Below are 19810 nucleotides of genomic sequence, written 5' to 3' on the forward strand. Positions count from 1 at the left end.
TCACTGAAGCAACTGTACTGTGCAAGGTGAACAAGGTCACTTGAAAACTCATATGGTGTGGACTATTATTTAAGAGCATTTAAAATTAGGTATAAAAGAAGCTAACTAAGACACAGACGGGGGGGGGGGGGGGGGGGGGGGCTCACTATCCTCTGAAAAGGCATTGATTGCACGTCTCTGGAAGCCGATATCTCGTCGTAAACAATTCATCTTCTCACTAAGTGAAGGCAGCGTAGATTCTCTTGATAAACACACAGCGGACTGCTTAACATTGCGGTTGGTGGACGTGAGTTGAATCGAAATGCACCGGAGGAAATTAACAAACAAATATAATAAACAAGAGCACAATAACAACAACAACACAGGAAGTAGAACGTGTTGTGTCGGAACAAGTTTGCAATTTAAAAGTCTTCAATCTAAAAAAAAAAAAAAAAAAACATTTTGGGGAAATACACTTATTCGCCGTCTTGTTGAGTTAACGTCGAAGTAGAAGATTGATACCACTTTCATGTTACTATGAAGCTCCAGCAGGCAGTTAGCTTAGCACAACAGCTAGCCTTAAGAAGTATTAAAACAGCACATCTAACAGAAGTAGTCCTCATCATCTGTAAAGCAGCAATTTGTCGTTTTTAACCCTTTTCTTCCGGGTTAAACAAACATCTGAGCTTCAGATACTTGAGGTGCTGGTAGACTGATTCAGTTGCCTTTGGAAACCAGGCTAGCCGTTTCCAGTCTTTATGCTAAGCTAAGTTACCCGGCTGCTGCCTCGTACGTACAAAACAGAAGAGGAGTATCAACCCCCTCATTTAACTCTGGACAATAAACTATTCCTTTAAAGTGTTATCTTGTGAAGTTGGCTTTAAATCAAAGAACCAACAAAGTAGACTCATTCATTTCAGATAGTTCGTTCTCAAACTTAAAAACAACAGCTGACAAAACAATCTCAACTTACGGTCTCCTCACTCACTCACTGAGGGTTTCGACAATAGACATCAAAGACTTAAAGAGAACTAACAGACGAAACAAATACATTCAAAAACAAAGATGTGTCACAGTTAACAGAACTAAACTCTCTCCTCTCTTATATCTTCCTAATACAAGTACCAAGTAGTTAGTGATGTGTCTGTGCTGTGAAATGAAAGCGATGACTCCATAACACTGTAACCGAGTGACCTCTGTTGAACGTCACCGTCTTACAGTAAAGTGCACTTCATCTGCTCCTCGTGCTCACGGAACAACAATGCTTCAAAAATAAGCACAACGCTGTCGTTCAGAGGCTCCGCTCTCCCTTGAAATGAAGAAGAGTCCGTAGTTGAGTTTTGACAACATCCCGATTCTTTCAAAGCGGAGGAGAAATGGAAAACTGTGCGTTCAAACGGAGTCCCCCCCCCCCCCCCCCCCCCCCCCCCCAAACTCCGACCCTGACTGGCAGACGGTGTGCCAGGAAAATAAAAACTAAACGTCCGTGTAACCGTTCAGCAAACAATGACACCAGTCTGTGCGCTGGCAAACCGTCTATGTGCAAATTTCCAGCAGTCACATCCTCCTCTTTTGAGTCTGTATTCACTGAGAACGCCTCGACTCCTCAGTGCAGGAAGACCCGTTTGTTTATGTGCCCTCTGAGCTCGGAGACGAGATCCGGTCCACACGGGTCCTCTTGGAGCTCTCTCCAGTGCAGGTCCGGCTCTCCCTCGGTCTTCCTGTGTATGCGTTGAGGTCTACAGTCTCTCCTCTCTTGGGGGGGCTACCTGATCCGCCCGTCGCTTTTGACCGGGCCCAGTTCAGACTTGGGGTCCGGGGACAGGGAGCTCCAGGAGGTCTTGGAGCACGGCCCCACGGCCGGGCAGGAGGAGGACTGTGTGGCGCACAGACCGCCTGTGACCCAGAAGGTCCCGACGCTGCTGTCCACCCACGCTTCGAGGGGCGGACCCACCAGCTGGGCTCTGCGCTGGGCCTCCTGCATGGCCGGCTCCTGGGGGGGCAGCTTGAGAACGGAGCTCAGCTGCTGGAAGCTCTGCTCCAGGTACAGGTTACCCGGAGGCCCCGCATGGAGCCAGCTGTCCTCTTCTGGAGCGGACAAAGAGAAATTAAAGACGGAAAGGAGTTTTTAAAAGATACAAAGAAACTTTAAACCTTCAATATAAAAAAGGATACAGAATATCGCCCGGCTTTTGTCCTTCAGACTCACATAATGACAATCAAAACGCTCTGAATCCACGCCTCACCTTTGCGTAGCGGCTCCTTATCTTTGAAGGTTAGGGGCATGACCAGGAAGCGAACTTCTGCCACTCGCTCCCACTGTTTCAACACCCGCACCGTCCAGGTGCCGGGCCGCAGGGGGCGCTGCAGCGCAGGCTTGTACTGGGTGTACTCCGCATCCACATCCACGGTAATGTCGTAAGAAGCTGCCACCACCAGAGCTGGGTCGATCCACACGATAGTGGCGGTGAGGTTGGGACCGCGTGCCCACTTCTGGACCGCCAGTGGTTCGTTCAAAGGGCCGATCACGCCGCCAAAGTTGCGAAAGATTCTTTCTTTCGGATCCCACTCTGTGCCGATCTGCCGGAGAGAAAGACAAAAGGAATCAATGGATTATGTGACACAATAGAGCAATACAATGCCGCCTCCGGCTCTGACGTTCATATTGTGTTCGAGGACAAGCAGACAGAATATGTTAGCACTCTCTAGCTCACCTCCCAAAATTAACGTATTTAAAATAAAACCTAATTAACCTTCAAAGTCTAGTTGTGGTCGAATTAAGCCCCGATAAAATCAAGCCAATTTTTCCCCATATCAGGAAGAAAATCTTCCTGTGAAGCAGTTTTCTTAAGGCACCTTGATATTAAAAGGTTTGCACAATGATGATGATGAAGAATCCTCATCTTACTTCCAGGTTCTTGAGCCTTTCAAACTCCTTCAGGTTCCTCTCGAGGACGAGCGTGGCTTGGGGCACCGCCCACATCTCCAGTGTCTCCCTGACCTCTGAACCCGCCGCCTGGACTTCCTGCCGCACCAGATACCCTTGGAAGCGGTCGTCATAAAAGTAAACGTGTACTGACAGAGGGTAGTCTACTGGTTCAAACCTGCAGGAAAAAAAAGACAGTTATTTTCACCTGTTTTTTCCCCCAAAAATGTAAAAAGTGAACCGTGTCTACGGACCTGCAGGCCTCCACGTTGCTCTGAGTAGTTGCCAGATTCTTGAGGCCCAGACGAAAGAAAGCGGTGTAAGCGGTGAGAGCCGTGTCCCCGAGCGAGGCCACGCCATCCGGCTGCTCGAACAGACTTTCCCAGTACGCCTTAACGGCAACGGTGCCCGGAGCGTACTGGCCATACAGGTGAGTGTCCAGGATGTCTATGGCCTCCTGGTTCACCGTCGACTCAAACTTGCGTGCAAAGAATGTCGGACGAGTCAGTTGCTGTGAGAAAAAACAAAGAATAACCACAAAAAAACAGCCTTTGAGACACTGGGAAACTAGAAGCTAGGTCAAAAAGCAGTCGTCGCTCTGCAGCTGGTCCGCTCACCTGGATCCGGATGAGGTCTTGTGGTTTGAAGTCATTGGGGGAGCAGCCACACCAGTCCACAATGTGCTTGTACTGACATTTACAGCCCAGCTTACGGTTCCAGTTGGTGACGCGCAGGTTGTTGTCCACCAGGGTCTCACACATGTGACTGTTACCCAGCACCGTGTGGAAGAAGGACTAGGAGGAAGTAAATACGCCGTTTACGCTGTGTTGTGTGAGAGTGAAGATACTGTTTAACGGTCAGAGACGAAGTATAAACTGTTTGTATCCACTGGCTCGAAATTGCAAAAGGTCGCGCCACAGGGAACAAACCACTGCACCTCCTCTAAGACTTTAAAGCACACAGCCAGATAAACTCAAAGGAGCCCTTCTCTCGTCTGGCACCTCTGCTGCGCCCGGAAGCTTAAAGTATTACATTATCTCCGCTGTCGGGCTCTTCTGAGACAGACTTGTACATCAAACTGTCTTGTCTCGACTGCGGGGGGAGATAAACACGCCACCTCAGGCTTACTTACCTCAGCGGGGAGCAGAGCGTAGGAATAGAACTGCTTCAGCCCCGACACCAGGTCGTCCTGGGAGTTCATGACGTACTCGACGAAGCGACGGGTGAGCGCGAACCAATCGGAGCCGCCCGAGACCTCGAGGCCTTCTGGGATGCTGCGCTCGCCGAGGCGCCACATGTGGTTGTCGCACTCGTGGAAGAGACGGTCGAGGCCCTGCTTCTTAATAAACCTTCCACACAGACAGACAACACGGTTTCAATAGGAAGACACCATGGTGCTATTTGCAGCATTTATCAAACAAAAAACAAATGTTTATCTCACAGCTGGCACACTCACCGGGCGTTTTCTCTCCCGTGGGACTTGAGGAAGTTCTTGTCTCTTTGCTGCGACAGGAACTCCACCAGTTCATCGTTGGTCCTGCAGGAAGGCGTTCAGGTGAGAATCGAAAGGTTCGGTTTAAGAGTATGGCGGCTGTCTGATAATATTCATGAGTGGAATTAGCTACTGTGGACAGGGTTCCCGTTGACATGGGATTGTCTGCGTGCATCCAACCAATCAAAGCAGCCCCAGAAATCAGACGACTTATTTACTTTAAGCTCTGTGATTTCATACTGCGGCTACCAGAATATTCTATTCATCTGGCAAATGCTTCTGCTGCTACTAATGTTACAGTCGGTCAGCGAAGGAATCAAATCTGCACGCTCTATTGAAAGATTAAACCACCAGCACACCAGGCAATCATGAGATAATCAACACATACTGGAGATGTTGTCACGGCTCTGACGCGCAGCACATGTATTTAACACTTCGAATGGCGTTTAAATGCATCACAATGACGTTGATCTGCCGACCTGGTGGGGAAATCTGTGGCGCTGAGGTTGATGAAAAAATCCCACTTCCAGTCCGCCATGGAGAGCAGGTCCTGCATGCTGCGTAGGTAGGCCTTCAGGAGGCTGGCACCGCCCCAGATGGTGACCATCCGCCAGGGCGTGGCTCGGATGTTCGGGTACTGCTGGGCGAGCTGCAGGACCTCCCGGTGCAAGTACCCGGACCGCTGGAGAGTTTACAAAGCAGAAAAAAGGCGGAGTTCCTGCATCACAAAGGTAGTAATGTAGCGCCCACAGATCTGCAGCTGTGCCAACACAACCGCACGAAGCTGGCTCCAGTTGAAAGAGAATTGGATGTGAGCAGAACAACAGCCACATGGTGCTTTGTGTTGTGGGTCACCATAAAGACAGAGGAAATAGAAATGAGCTAGTTTTGCCTTTTTTCCCTCTTTCCTTCTCAAAGTGCTAATAGCAACACAGAACTGAGACGAGCGGAGCTTAAAGGATACGACTCTGTTAAAGGAAGTCAAAGAGCCAAGCAGCTGTGAAGCTTTATTCAGAGGCATTAGAGGTGGTGGGAGACGCAGCCACGAGTCTGATGATAGCAGGAAGCCAAAAATCTCTAGGCTCAAAAAAGACCTTTTGTTAAAATTCCCCTTTAATTAGATTAATTACCAACTCATTAACACGCAGCCTGTTTACAAATGAACACGGCTAATAAAAAAGGTCCAGAAGCGATAAATGGGCAGTTTAACAGAGAAAAGACACTTTGATCAGGGACATAAAGTCCAATTGTTTTGTTTTCGTGAAGCACGAACTGTGTGCTACCGGCTCCGTCACTGTGTTAAATAAACTGTGGACATTTGTGGACGAGTCTTAAATTTAGCCGGGAACAATCTGTGGTTATCCTGGCCGTGTTCATGAAGGAGATAACAGCAACGAGAAAGCCCTAAACTCACAGTCCTCGCTCGTAGAGGGGCCTGGTAGACTGACTCAAGTACAAGATGACCTGTTTCACAGACTCATCTGTCAAACAGGCGTTTGCCTCCGTGATAAATAACAGTGTCCGAGATGGCGTCAGTCCCGCTCACTACCTATTCATCACTGCCTCCGGTGAGCCTCTTCCCCCCGTCCTTTGGCAGCCGAACAGAGCGACTCTCCAGGACTCGACAACCTTTCCGGGCTAAACAGGTGCACCGACGACAGGCACCTGAGGTCGGCCGTACATTTGTCTTCGAGCTGCACACGATAGCAGACTTTTCCTCCACTAAATCCGGCCTCTAAGAATAACCACACTTCACTCTATCCAGGCTAATCCCCTTTACCACACCGCCAGCCCCACGGGATATATTTAACCTCCATCGTGCACCAAGAACTAACCGGTAAAAGCGTTTGTGAGCGCCGCAAAGCCAGAACTGAGCAGGGAGCCAAATAACGCGCCTCAGTGTTCAGCATCACCGTAAATAAACAAAAAGCTCGCACCACCAGCAGAAGAAGAAGAAGGAATTCTCTCGTGCAGGATTGTGCCGTCTGAGTGCATTTGCGATGCCATGTACATGTTACAGAGAGTGTTTGGTAGTCTCCCTGTAGGGCTCACCTTGTCCACGTGGATGTAGTAGTAGTGGTCGCGGTGATATATGGCCTTGATGAGGCGCTTGAGCTGCCGTATAGCTCGGCCGTGCACCATCAGAACGAAAGCCACTCTGACGGGGTTCTCCACTCCGGACAGGCTGTTGTCCAGCTCGCCAAAGGCCTGGACCTGATTTGATATTCCTGGTCAAAGAGGACATAAAAGGACTGAATCAGCAGGGACCAGAGAAATCTCACAGGCTGGGTGTAGAGAAAGACACTGTTCGGTGGATAAAAGATGGTTTTAGCAGGTTACATAGTACCACATTTATGGGAATTCTTTTATTGTTGTTGGAACAAATCCTAGTGACTTCAAAAATGCATGTTCTCAAGTATGTAAACCACAAGATCTCCAAATAAAGATACTATTTGTGTTTGTTCTCACCGAGCTGGGGGCAGAACTGAGGGAGTGCGTCCGGCATCAGCTTCCCGGCCTGATGCTGACACACGATGTTACCGATCTCCTGTCTGCACTGCTGCGACCCGGCGCGATGAAGGGCCGACAGCGCGTCCTTGCCTCCGATGTCACATTTGGGCACAAAGTCACTGCTGGGGGGGTGGTGCGCCCCGTCCACGCTGCCCGGCTCCCCCAGTACGGCGGCGGCGGCCGGTAACTTGGCCGCCCCGTCGGCTCCGCCTCGCGTATCGCTGAAGTTACGGCTGCTGGACGGGTCGTGGAGGACCACGCCGTCCAGCCCGGCTCCCGTCATCCCCCTCTCCTGGGGAGACTTCGGCCTGATGCCCGGCTTCTCCCCTCTGCGGCTGGTCCCTCTCCTCAGCGCACTGGCCGCCGTGCCGCCCGTCCTCTCCGACCTGCCGCTCCATCGGCCCCGGTTCCTCCCCGACAAAGAGTTTTGTTTCTCCCAAAGAGAGGCGTCTCGTTTGAGGTCCTGGCTGTTGTGGTCAGGCAGCTTAGACCGCCGTGTTTTTCTCTGAGGAGAGAAGAAGAAAGCAGGAAAGAGAAGGTGGGGGGGGGTTATTGCTAAGAACATCTTGGACAAACACTACTGGGAGGAAACGTTGATTCACAATCCAGGAATAACTTGAGGTAAACTAAGACCACCACTAAGACAACAGCTGCAGGAGCCCCAGAGGGAAGGATGTGTTTACTTCTCTTTCTTCCCATTTCTCTGATCTGGGTTATTTTTAGCTGAGCCGCTGCCTTTTTGTGAAGCTAATCTGCAAAAGGCACAGTTCTGGATAGCCACACACACACACACACACACACACACACACACACACACACACACACACACACACACACACACACACACACACACACACACACACACACACACACACACACACACACACACACACACACACACACACACACACGTAATGAATTCAGTGATTAACTGAAGAGACCTCAACCAACCTCTGTCTGCACCCTCTGGCAAGAAGAAAATGCAGGAAGAATGCAAACAAACGTAGACACGAACACGGAAACAGAGCATGAAACCTCAGACATTAAGGAGGTTGTACAGGGAATCCTCATTTGTTTTTACTGCATGTTTGTGCAAAAAAAGAAAAGAAATGCACTTATATCAGAGGGGTAAATACAGTGAATATAGATGTCAGATACTGCACACACTCTCTTTGCCTGAGATTAGTGCCGGATTTGACCCAGCTAGGCATCATTATTCTTTAATGTTTTTATAATTAATATATCTTCATTCCATCATGACTGCATGATTTTTGTATGAGATTCACATCTCAAAAATCATCCTCTGAGACTTTAGAAACTCTGAAATGTCCAAAAGACGTGATCCTCCTACATTACAGTACATCGGTTTAGTCAAACTGTTCAAATGTCACAAAACTGGAAGTAACAGCAATCAGGGAAAGATCCATTCCAAGGGATGTGTTGTGTTCCTCCAATAGACAAATAAAACATGTCAGTGAGTTCTCCTGCAGTTTAAATACCCACAGCGTACGGTATCATTTTAATTCAAGAGTATCGAGGGAATCAGTCTCACTGGAGCACAGATCCCACCTTCAAAAACAAGACTTTAGCCATTTTTAAAAATCTTCTAGCCAAACAGCATCTCAGCTTTGGCACACCAGATTACTGGATCACACAAAAGGGCGCTTCAAAATGTGCGCTGTGGGAAGAAGAGGAGGAAGAGGAGGAAGAGCAGCGAGTGGGCTGAGAGCTCTCTCTGCCTCTTGTCAGACGATGTGGCGGAAAGGAACGGGAGACCGCTGCTGCTGCGTGGTGGGACGGGGAGCCAGATAACACCGTGCCAACGAAAACCAGCTGCCAACCAACACAGCAGAGTCTGCTGCCGGTGGCCAACTGGACTCTTAGACCCAGTACAGTGCGAGGCATTGTGAAGCCCAGTGACACACCAGTCGTTGCAGCGCGGGGCCTCTTTCAGTGAGTCTACATGCGCCTGAGTTATTGTCGGTGTTGTGGTCCAAACGTCTCCTCAAGAAGAAAGCTGGTTTCCTGAAGACACCCGGTTCACACAGCTAGAGATTCATGCTAAAGAGAAAAAACGTTTGTTCTCAACATCAAAGTCCTGATGTATGAATAAAAACACCACCGTGAACTTCATCTTGCCAGCTGACACCGACAGATATTTTCGGGCTGCAGGAGTAAGACGGAGCTAATGTTTCCACTTTCCTTATCACTCGCTTTCACAGCTTTTAATTAACGCCATCGTGTCAAAACGTGTATTGATTCAAAGGCGAGCCGTGCAGCCTCTTCTCTTTCCAATTAAAAGAGGAGGGTAAACCATATCGGCATCACCATCTGCTGAAGCGGTGAAGCAGCAGCGAGCGCTCAGCTCTGTAGGACAGCACAGGCAAGCAGAGGATGACAGTCTTCTTCTTCTTCTTCTTCTTCTTCTTCTTCTTCTTCTTCTTCTTCTTCTTCTTCTTCTTCTTCTTCTTCTTCTTCTGTCCTTCCCCCCCCTTCAAGGGCTTTAAATACAAACCAATGTGGCCGAGTTCACACATGCACAGCGAGCCACCGATTAGAGCAGATCCGAGTTAGAACATGCAACGACGCAGCGCGCTGACATTTGCACAGATGTCTGCCAACATAGTTTCATGTCAGGCTGAGCAGCAGTGTCACATTACCGAAGCCAGAGTTCACCAAGAACAAACAAGAACCGTTTTCAACTTGAAATTGTTTCTTTAAAAAGAAACACAGCAAATACTTGTGTGCAGCAGTGATGGGATTTTACAGGTGTGTACGTCTGCTCCTTCACAGTCCTCTGTGATCTACAGTCGACCACAGACGCCCACAGACGTGTCTCTGTGACTCTGCTGAAGCATGTTTAAGCCTGAATGCACCTGATGAGGGAGCAGAAAGCCCAGAGGCTCAATGTGCAAACAGGTGATTGAATTAAAAAGCAACAAGATGAACCACATGTCACAACTTCCCGTTTAAGGAAATGGATTACTTCGTTGAGACTGAGGATTGGTGGATTGGCACCGACAACAGAATCACGATCACTTATTTAAAGCATCTCCGGGTCAAACTTTAGCATTACACCTGCCGCCAGCTTCACCCTGCAGGCACTGGTGTCCGTGCTGGGAGGGACATCATACACAGTGCGTCCACGCTTGTTATATATCATGATCAGGGATCCAGCAGCGTTCCTCAGGTTCACTCAGGTTTCAGCGTGCATTCCTGTGACACTCACTAAAAGAAAGACTCCTCCACGTGTCACATCTGTTAACAAACCTCATTCAGTGGGAGACCAGGAGCAGCCACTGCCTCAGGGCGGAGCGCTCCAGGTGTGCGGGGGAGACACAGAGATAAGCTTCCCATGGTGGTTAATGTTAGATGGGTTGTTTCAGTCGCATGGAGAGGATCCACTTTCACCGTTATCCCTCTGCGGGTGTTTAGGTGTGATTCACAGCTGAGTGAAGGTCACATACAAAGAGCAGCGTGTCGATATAAACACAAACAGTGGAGCAGATGTGCAGAGGTGCCTAATGGCGCGTTTTCAGCTCATCGTGACGAACGGTTTGTGATCAATGAATCATAACGGAGTACTTTCACGTGCTCCTGAAAAGTTGCATCACTTCATAGCCGCCCTTTTGACTCTTCGATGTGTAACGTTGGTACTTACTCATCATCATCATCATCATCATCATCATCAACAGTGACTCCAAATGAAATGTAACGTCAGTGACCACTGCCGCTTCTTAAACAAGTTAACAAGTTAACAACCATTACACCAGTACTATAAATACGTATGATTTCTTAGTTATAAACACGTAGTAATGTCAACTGAACTGTCGTGGTCGCTGACAGACAGACAGGACGGGGCTGCTCCGGTTGTAACGTTACCGAAATGTTTCGGAGCGGCGCTGTTCACTCAGCGGCTAACTCAGCTAGCATCGGCTAGCGCTACTGTATCATAACACACAGGGAGCTAAGCGCTACGTTAGCGGTTTAGCTCTAGAATTAAACCCTCACAGAAACAGATCATCTGTGACGGACTGGGACTCACCTCTGCCTCGCCCTCCTCCAGACTCCTCAGGCTCCATACCACGAGCCCCTGGACCAGCAAGATAGTTAACGCGGCGGCTATCGCTAGTTTATATCGGCGGAGCAGCTTCTGTACTCGATCGCTGGCCACCATTTTTCTCGACTCCAGTTGAGGAGGAGCGCGTGCGTGGCGCATTCTGAGCTGCGCGGGCACGCGATGGCGTTCGCCATCCTCAGGTTGCTGCTAAATTTGTCTTTTTATTTTCATTGCGACAAATCCACATATTTCATGTTTCCGTCTGCAGCAGAACCTTTTTTTTAATCATTACATATTCCTACTGAGTACATCTTCTACAGTTAAATGCAGACTTTAAAAAAAAAATCTTATAAAATCTTATATGATAATCCGTTATTAGTCTTCATTAGTCTAATATATATATATATATATATATATATATATATATATATATATATATATATATATATATATATATATATATACAGTATAGTGCGAACAAGAGACATAGTAAAAAAACAATAAGTAAGTAATTAAGTAATACAACAGTAAAGAATATTAAATAATCCACAATAACTAAAATATTACATATACAGACAGAATAATGTTTTGGGTTATGAAATACATCATGTGACCATATACTTCTATCCTTCATTGTGTTGGAGTAGCCCACAGCTTCTTATTATCAGGTTACAGCTGACTTCCTTCCTCCTGCTGCCTTTGGTCCTTAATATATAATATAGTTTATTGATCCAAGTCAGAAAGGCTTTATCAGAGTCAATATGTTGAGAACACACTTTAGAGATCCACCCTGTCAACGGAAGACGCACAGACCATAGTTAGATGAGGTCAGCCTTTATCAGATAAATCCAGCCATGAATAGACCAATACATCTAATCTATTGTTCATCCTTATTACTTAAAGTTGTGGTTTATAATGTTAATCTCTATCCATTTTATTTATTCCTTGTTTTTAGTATCAGTAACTTCTGACAGGCATTTGTCTTAATTATTATAAGTCTGTTGTTTAAAGAGAAAAGCAGTTCCCCCTCCATGAATACTAACTCTACATTGTGGCCCTTTGTCTCATCTCGGGACGGGACCCCCGCGATCTCCAGGGTAACGGGACCCCAGCTCAGGCATCCGGTGAGTTAATCTAGTGGTCTGGATCCACGGCGGAGGAAGCAGCGTGCTGTCTACCTCCTCAACATCATCTGAACTGGTCGTGATCGGCCCGTGAGACAGGTTATATTGCTGTTTTCTGGGGAGCCGTCTGTAATAAATCTGGGGGCTGCTGCTCGGAGTCAGAGCGACGTCACGCGGCCGTTGAGAGGGCGTCAGTGCGCCTCCACGAGCTCCACACACACGCGCTGCGTGTGTTTACCGAGCGGAGAGGGTTCGATCCCCACTTGCAGAGAGAGAGAGAGAGAGAGAGAGAGAGAGAGAGAGAGAGAGAGAGCGCGCATGTAGACTGTCCGGGACCGAGCAGACAATGACGAGGAGCGACGGAGCCGCTCTCCGTTTCCTTCTCTGCTGACATGAGAGGCTTCGTGTTGAGCCTGATGAGTTCAGGAGGATTTGTCATTGGGACGCTGACAGTTTACACAGAAGAAATGTCCACAACTGCAAGTCCAACCATCCCATCCTCACAGCTGACTTCGGATCAGCTCACAGTGGTCGCTGCATGCTGTAAGTTAACTCTTAAAAATGTTATGAAGAAAGCTTGTTTTGTCTCTCAGCATGTGTCTCTGGAAAGTGATTTTAAATGTTCTGCTTCCTGCATGATTGCACTTATTCTAGACATATTGCAGCATTGTGATAAGGGTGGATACTTCCCTTTTATAGTTAACAGCTCATTTGATCCGTCACATATTGCACAGAGCTTTGAACTATAATTAATTACAGAGTTCGTCTATTATTTCCCAGCTGTCATTGTTTTTTGACAGACAGCCAGAGCCCCAGGAGAGAAATTACACCTTTAAGTTTTTTTTAAACTGCAGAGACAGACTGTCAGTCAGAACTCAAAGTGCTTCAGCTCGCTGCATTTAACCAAATTCACCGAACTGCTAAAAAGGACAAAACTGTTCTTTTACAAGTTGTTTCCCAGCCAGAAAACAAACAAAAAAGTCAGTTTGTTTAACAGCGACTAACAGACATTTCCTTCTCTCCTGCTTTTCAATTAGTTTCCTCTCTGGTGTTCTTTGTGGTTATTGTGGTGCTGCTGTCCGTCATCTATCACAAGGATCTTCAGTGCTGCAAATTCTGCTCCTATCAGGGGCCACGTGCAGATATGGTGAGAAAAAAAAACAAAAGGGAGAAAGTGTTTTCTTTCTTAAAAGTGTCTCCTATGTTCAGTTGTTGAGGTCCCGCTGCAGAGAGAGAGAGAGAGGACTCAAAGACACCATGTGCACTCGGTGTCGCGCCATTACAGAGTGTCACATTCAATTTGCATGGCTGTGGGAAAAGGACTACAATAAACCCGATATGATCATTGTCGGGCGGTGGATTAGCTGCCCTCCAGAAATATCTGCCACAGTAACTCTAATGCAATTGGACAGAATCAGCACTTACCGCGCATATTGATGCTACTTCAGCACCAGTGTAATTAAATCACTGCAAATCAGATTTTGTTGCTAACGTCGGCGTAGCAGGTGAAGCAAAACAACCTAATCTTTAAGAGAGTGTGTGGCCTTTCATGTCATTATGAATCTATTTTTTTCACACCTCAAACATCACAAATCCCTCAACCTAAAAACAGGTAAGTGGATAAAGCTGTGGGCGATGGTTCAGGACGAGGTGAGGAGGAAACGTAAACACAGCGGTACCTTTTCATTGGATGTTCATTCTCTCTGCTTCCTCTTCCTGACTTGTTTCTCTCCTCCTTGAGTCACAGGGGTGAAGTCTGAGTGTTATCTTTGGGTCGCAGAGACACCACTCACACCTCCCCCTTCAACAGACAGGAAGCTCTGTTCAAGCTGTGGGTTTTAAGTTTTTAACGGAGGAGTCCTGTTGTCCCATTTAAGGAGTTAACAGAGCGTTTCACTGGTACATAGCGGTCTTAGTTACAGCTGTGTAGGTACACAACGTTCAGAACAGTAAAACACATCGTGATCGTAAACAGAGTGACAGAGTCTGCACCCATATTTTCTGAATTTCAGAGTTCATTTTAATTTGCCACGGGATAATTAATAGACTTCAGAGTCAATATTTCCCTGGAACCGAAAAGGCTTTGTGTTGTTTTTATTATAAGGAGACAGAAAGTGAAGGTTAGTCATTCCACGAATGAAACGCACACACACACAAACACTTTCATTGTGCTCCTGTGGGACATTTCACGTCTTCAACTTCATCGTCACATACCTTTCCCTGCTTCAGTTTGCACCATGAATAGTGGGCCGACCCCTCCGTGGGTGTTGGGGACACAAGGGGGACAATGGGTCTCCTTTAGGTTGCGGCGGTGGAAAAAGGCACACACTGCCGCCGGGGTCCTCCCCCGACTTCAGCACTGATTTTACACGGTTGTGCTTTTTCACACTGGCTGAATAAATGGCAGGAGACAAAAGGACAAGTCTCCTTTTTTTTCTTCTCTTCCTTGAGGACTTTTCTTTTTTTTGTTGCTTCTTAAAAGTACAAACCAGCGAGGGGAAAGTGACCTTTGACATCACTTCTTTGGTGTCGTCAGTCTCCCTCTGAAACGACGTGAGGATTATGGCAAAGGTCGTTAGTTTGCGTCACTCTTAAGTGTGAGTGATGTCATTGTTTGTATTAACTGGCCTGGGAAAAAGATAAATCTGATGTTTCAATACCACTTTTTAGACGTTTGTTGCCTCTCAGTCAGAGGAAATCTCCTCAGCAAAAAAAGCAAAAGTTGTCCCAACGTCTCTTATCCTTTAAATCCGAGTCAGGCGACAAATTGACTTTGTTGCACTGCCGGCCCGAATGACATACGAGGCCATAATGTGCAGTGGAGTGTGCTCGTTAAGAGGTACCTGCTGCAGTTACAAGGGGAAGAGAGAGACACTGAACAGACCACACGGTGGGGTTTGTTGCCGAGGGACCCTGATGCACAGTAGGACATCGCATTGTTCCCCACACAAAGGAGACTCATTTAGACTCCAGGCAATTACAGAGTTTTCCGGGCTTGTCTTTTTTTTTTCAGGATTGCACCTTGTTTTAGAGTGGGTGGGACTGGGAGGAGGAACGGAAATTGGAGGGTGGTCTTCTCATTGATTAGATGATTTATGGCATCGCTAAACCAGCCAGTGTCTACAGTGATTAACCAAGGCATGAACATTGGTTAATTGGGCTGAAAGGAGTGGATTTTTGACTAATTGCAGCAGGATAACTGCTAATGCTCCTCTTTCTGAGACACAGTTATGACTGCTTGTTTTACAGCACGCTCCTCCTCAGTACTACAGCAGCAGGCAGACACTGGTGGGATCTCCTTGTCTCGAGCCGACTCAGATCATGGATGACAGCACTCAGGTGAGAGAGCCACTCAAAGCATCCCTCTTCCCTTCTGTGTACACTGTCCACACACTATGCAGTAAACATATCACCGGGAACATCAAATGAGCTTTAAAGTGCCACATAAAAGCTTCTGTTTCCCGTCCCTCATGAGTGTCCCTCTGTGTTGTGCGTCTCAGCAGGCGGGTCAGCTGTTCTTCGTCGGCCTGCCCTCCAGCTACAGCCTGCCCACACTGGAGGGCCCCCTGCCGAGGCTCCCCTCCTACGAGAGCGTCCGAAAGAAGGACCGCCAGAGGCAGATCCACATGATGATCGCGGACCGCTTCGGCCTCAATGGACCCATTGTGACCGAGGTCAGCTAAATTAGGGATTAGGAATGTGTCGCGGCACTTGATACAGTCACAAATGCTTTTTGACAATGGAGTACGTTCAGGTGCTGCTGTTTCCGTCCGGCAACAGAGAAGATGTTGTGCTCCTGTTACAGTTTGAGGAAAAGCTAAATCTCATAATGTAAACTCGTGTTATTATGGAGGCCCCCCGGCGTGTACCTTCACAATGAATGGAGATAATGAGAAGCGGGCTCTTTATATTATGACCGCGCTGTCATACAATATTGTAACAAGAGCGTGTTCAAAGATTAGACCGCAGTAAACAGGATTCTCTATCGGCTCATCTCGTGCTCGCTGCGGAATTGCGCTGGCGGCCGCGTTCCAAGGTTTTACCGTGTTGATCTTTCGCTGAGCTTTTGACTCGCACAACGCTTGAGCAAGCAAGGTAATGAGTAAGAGGCACATCAAACATAAATTAAGGGCCAGCGTCCTGAGTGCAAACAGAGCACGAGAATGCAGCTTTGTGCTCCCGTCTTTACTGATTTTTTTCCTACTTTGACCTTCCCCCTTTTTCCTTAATTAAACAATCCTTAGCATGGCTGCCCATCCCTTACACACACACACACACACACACACGCACACACACACACAAAGAAGGCACACACAGTACTTTCCAGTCAACCCATCACCAGTCACTTAAAAGTCTCCCTCCCCATAACTAAAGTTCAACCGATGGCCCCTTAATATCTGCCCCTGTCTGTCCTGCGGACCAAGGCAGGATGGTAGTAAAACTTAGCGGCCTGGTGTGTGTATGTGTGTGTGTGTGTGTGTGTGTGTGTGTGTGTGTGTGTGTGTGTGTGTGTGTGTGTGTGTTTGTGGTGTGTATCACACAGAGGGCAGGGTTGTGGGGTTGCTCCTGTCGCCCGAGGGTCCCCAAGCAATTAAAAGATAAGAAGACCCAGCCGGGTAAAGGGAATCAGCCAGATGTGATCAGAAAGATAATGTACTGGAGAAAAAGTATGTTCCAGGCGACTGACGGGGAGATTAATTGGTAGAGTAAATACAAACATGATCCACTTATTTTCAGGGATGGATATCAGACCTCAGGGTGTTTTCACTTTTCATCCCGAGGAAAAATATTTTCTGTTCCACCGTGAATAAATTTGCGGTTATCACCTTAAGTAGTTATACTGTTTCTGACTTCTGTAGATTCTGTTTAGTTTGTTTTGTCTCTGTCTGTAAATCACAGTAATAGTCTCACATGGACAAGTAGCAAAGACTTCAGTCACTCCAAAGACTGGTGGGTCGCAGGAGTTTTTATTAGGGTCTTCCATATTTAAATTGATCTCTTATATATCGATGGTACACCTATTGCAGCTTCTAAGTTTGCTCATTGCTGTACTGGATCAACTTGTCTTATACTGTTAACACAATTCAAATAACACCATTCAATCCAAAGCTTTGCATTGAATACATACACTGAGTGGTCAGTTTATTAGGTACACCTGTACAATCTAGTCAGTGTTTGGTGTCATGGTAGTTTAAGGTGGTGTTGTATTGGACTACATTATATTGAGACACGAGGGGTCCAGAATATATACTTTGTCCAGTACAGCACCACCAATAATGACCTCAGTGCTACAACATGGAATTTAATTAACATCATGATGGTGTCAACAGAAACTGAACAAATAGACCTCATGTCATTACACTGTTTAAGGTTCAAAGATCATTTATTATAGGGTTGCACAAAGAAATGCAGTAGTCCTTTGATGCTTCACAAGACAAAACTAAACAGTAGTGCATCTTCTTAAATTTGCATCAAGAGGAATGTAAACAGCAGCAACAAAACAACTCTCTGGGCAGATAACATGGCCGACATCTTAATATTAAAAATTCGACATCCGGGAAAAATGGATGAACATCGATGTACACCTGCTCTCGTCCCACCAGAGTCCTGCGCGCTCCTGTTAACAAAATCTCGTACTTTGAAACTGTGTTCCTAAAATCCGTCTTGTTTTGACTCATTTCCTCCAGCCTCCTCCTACTTATGAAGAGAGCATCCGCCACTCGATGGAGCTGCCGTACGACATCTCTCCTCCTCAGAGCATCTACACCAGCACCGGGCCCGACACGCCTCCTCCTATCACCTCTGACACCAGCAGCCCTGTTCTACCTGTGTGATTGATTACTGAAGCGAGCTTCTCTATGATGCATGTGAGAGACACGTGAAAGCTTTATAAACAGAGGAAGTTACCAAAAAAAATCACACGAGACTTGTTGGAGACTGGATCACGACTGGATCCTTCAGATACCTCAAGACTTTAAGACGAGAGTTTATGTTGAGATGATGGTGAAGGAGCAACCAAAGAGGAGCTTCAGGAAAGGACAGCTGTGGCTCGGCACTTTTGAATGTTACAAACACTTAACGACAGGTACAGTACTCACTGGAGAATCACTGGATATTCATATTTACTGAGGTGGCTGGTACACCTTGAAGAAGAAAGTCACGGACTACATGAAACCAAAAAGCGAACCACTATTTACTTGTGTTGATTATACTGTAAGCGCACACCTGTCTTCTCTTTTATCGTGCTGTCCCTGAGCCAGAAGCCTCATTGTCAGGTCTGTAATGTTATCAGACACCTGTTTTGCTTCTGTCGAGGCCCAGCACGTAGGTCAGCCTGTGAGAGGGAGGGTTCAGAAGAGGTGCGAGTGCCTTCATGAAGTTACTATAAGATGTGTGTTTCTTTACCGTGCTTATTTTTTCATTTGAGGCCGATGGGACTCTTGATGATTTCTCACCTATTTATAGCTGTCGACACATTGATTTGTTCTGTTCTCCAAAAGGTTTCAAGGAGCAGAGTGAAGAAATGAAAACAATAACAAGTTCCGATCCGACTTTTTCAATCCCGATACCAACACTTAGTCTCTGGGTGTCATTGGATACTGAGAACGGATGTGATGCCAGTGTTTATCTGTGTTATGTCTCACTGTGTGGAAGTGACTGGGATCGTTCTTTTATGTGTAAGGCAACATCAGGCTTGAGTTAAACATTGTTTTCCTAACTTTGTGAAACAAAATGTAACAAACAAACACATTGATATAAATGTACTGAATTGTTATTTATTGAAATAATGCTATCCAATACCAGACCGTCCCATTGTCACAGAAAACAAGCTGTGCGAGTCAGTATCGGACTGATATCAGTATCAGTGAAGCTCTGGTTCCTTGCTTGTTTTTCTTTATCACAGGTTATTGTTTTGCGACCTACCATGCACACATGCCAAATGTGTGTCCTGCACATTGTCATGTACTGTATTTATTGAAGAAAGAAGAGTGGCTCCACATTATTATTTCTGAAAACAAATGTAATAAATCCTTTTCTTTTTTGTTGTTGTTGATGCCGGACTATTCTAATTATACAGCAATAGCACATTATGAACAAACTAACTGCAAACATTATCAGGAAAAAGATCAAATGTGTATGTAGAAAGGGTTAAGAATATTACATACTGTTGAAATCAAGAATGTGTATTCTGTTCTCAGTGGAGCAGGAAAACCCGTTTGTGGGCCGTATGTTTTGATGTCGATATATTTATATCAGCATTGGATCATATGACCGTGTTTAATGGTCATTTCAGTGAAAAGCCCAGTGGAGGTCCACGACCGAGGAGCCTGCAGGCAGAATAGTGTCACCAGTTGTTCCCTTTGACTGAAACAGACAAAAGATATCTCTGTTTGTGAAACTCTAAAGTCTCAAATTAGTCTTTTTCATCTCTGGTCAAATGTTTCTTTGTCTTGACTCAAAATATTAATACTTCGTCAAAAGCCCGGCTTTTTAATAAAAAAAAAGCAGCAGACCAACATATTCCCTGTGTTATTTATATTTCTCATATCAGGTCTATGATGATTAAGTCAGAGTTTATATCACTGTGAACATGTATCAGGTCTGAATTTAAAATACCATCAGTTCAAGTCTCGCTGGTATTATTGGTAGTATTCTGATCCTTTATGTGTAAAGTAGAAATACAACAGTGTACAAATTCCACAGAGAAAAGTCCTGCA

The 19810-nt window shown here is 46.4% G+C and overlaps 1 protein-coding gene across 1 annotated transcript; it reads right to left on the bottom strand.

Moving 5' to 3' along the window:
* Positions 1-1461: 1461 nt before the first annotated feature.
* On the bottom strand, positions 1462-11095 carry xylt2 (xylosyltransferase II). The gene is made up of 11 exons (XM_079177391.1): positions 10954-11095; positions 6867-7413; positions 6450-6625; positions 4877-5079; positions 4362-4442; positions 4038-4254; positions 3523-3699; positions 3160-3416; positions 2888-3083; positions 2226-2559; positions 1462-2067 (listed from the first exon to the last, which is right to left on the bottom strand). The coding sequence occupies exons 1-11, from the start codon at positions 11083-11085 to the stop codon at positions 1745-1747; spliced, it is 2643 nt and encodes an 880-aa protein (XP_079033517.1). The 5' UTR covers positions 11086-11095; the 3' UTR covers positions 1462-1744.
* Between the last annotated feature and the right edge of the window lie 8715 nt (positions 11096-19810).

This window comes from Pholis gunnellus, assembly GCF_910591455.1.
Source record: "Pholis gunnellus genome assembly, chromosome: 17".
Lineage (NCBI taxonomy): Eukaryota > Metazoa > Chordata > Actinopteri > Perciformes > Pholidae > Pholis > Pholis gunnellus.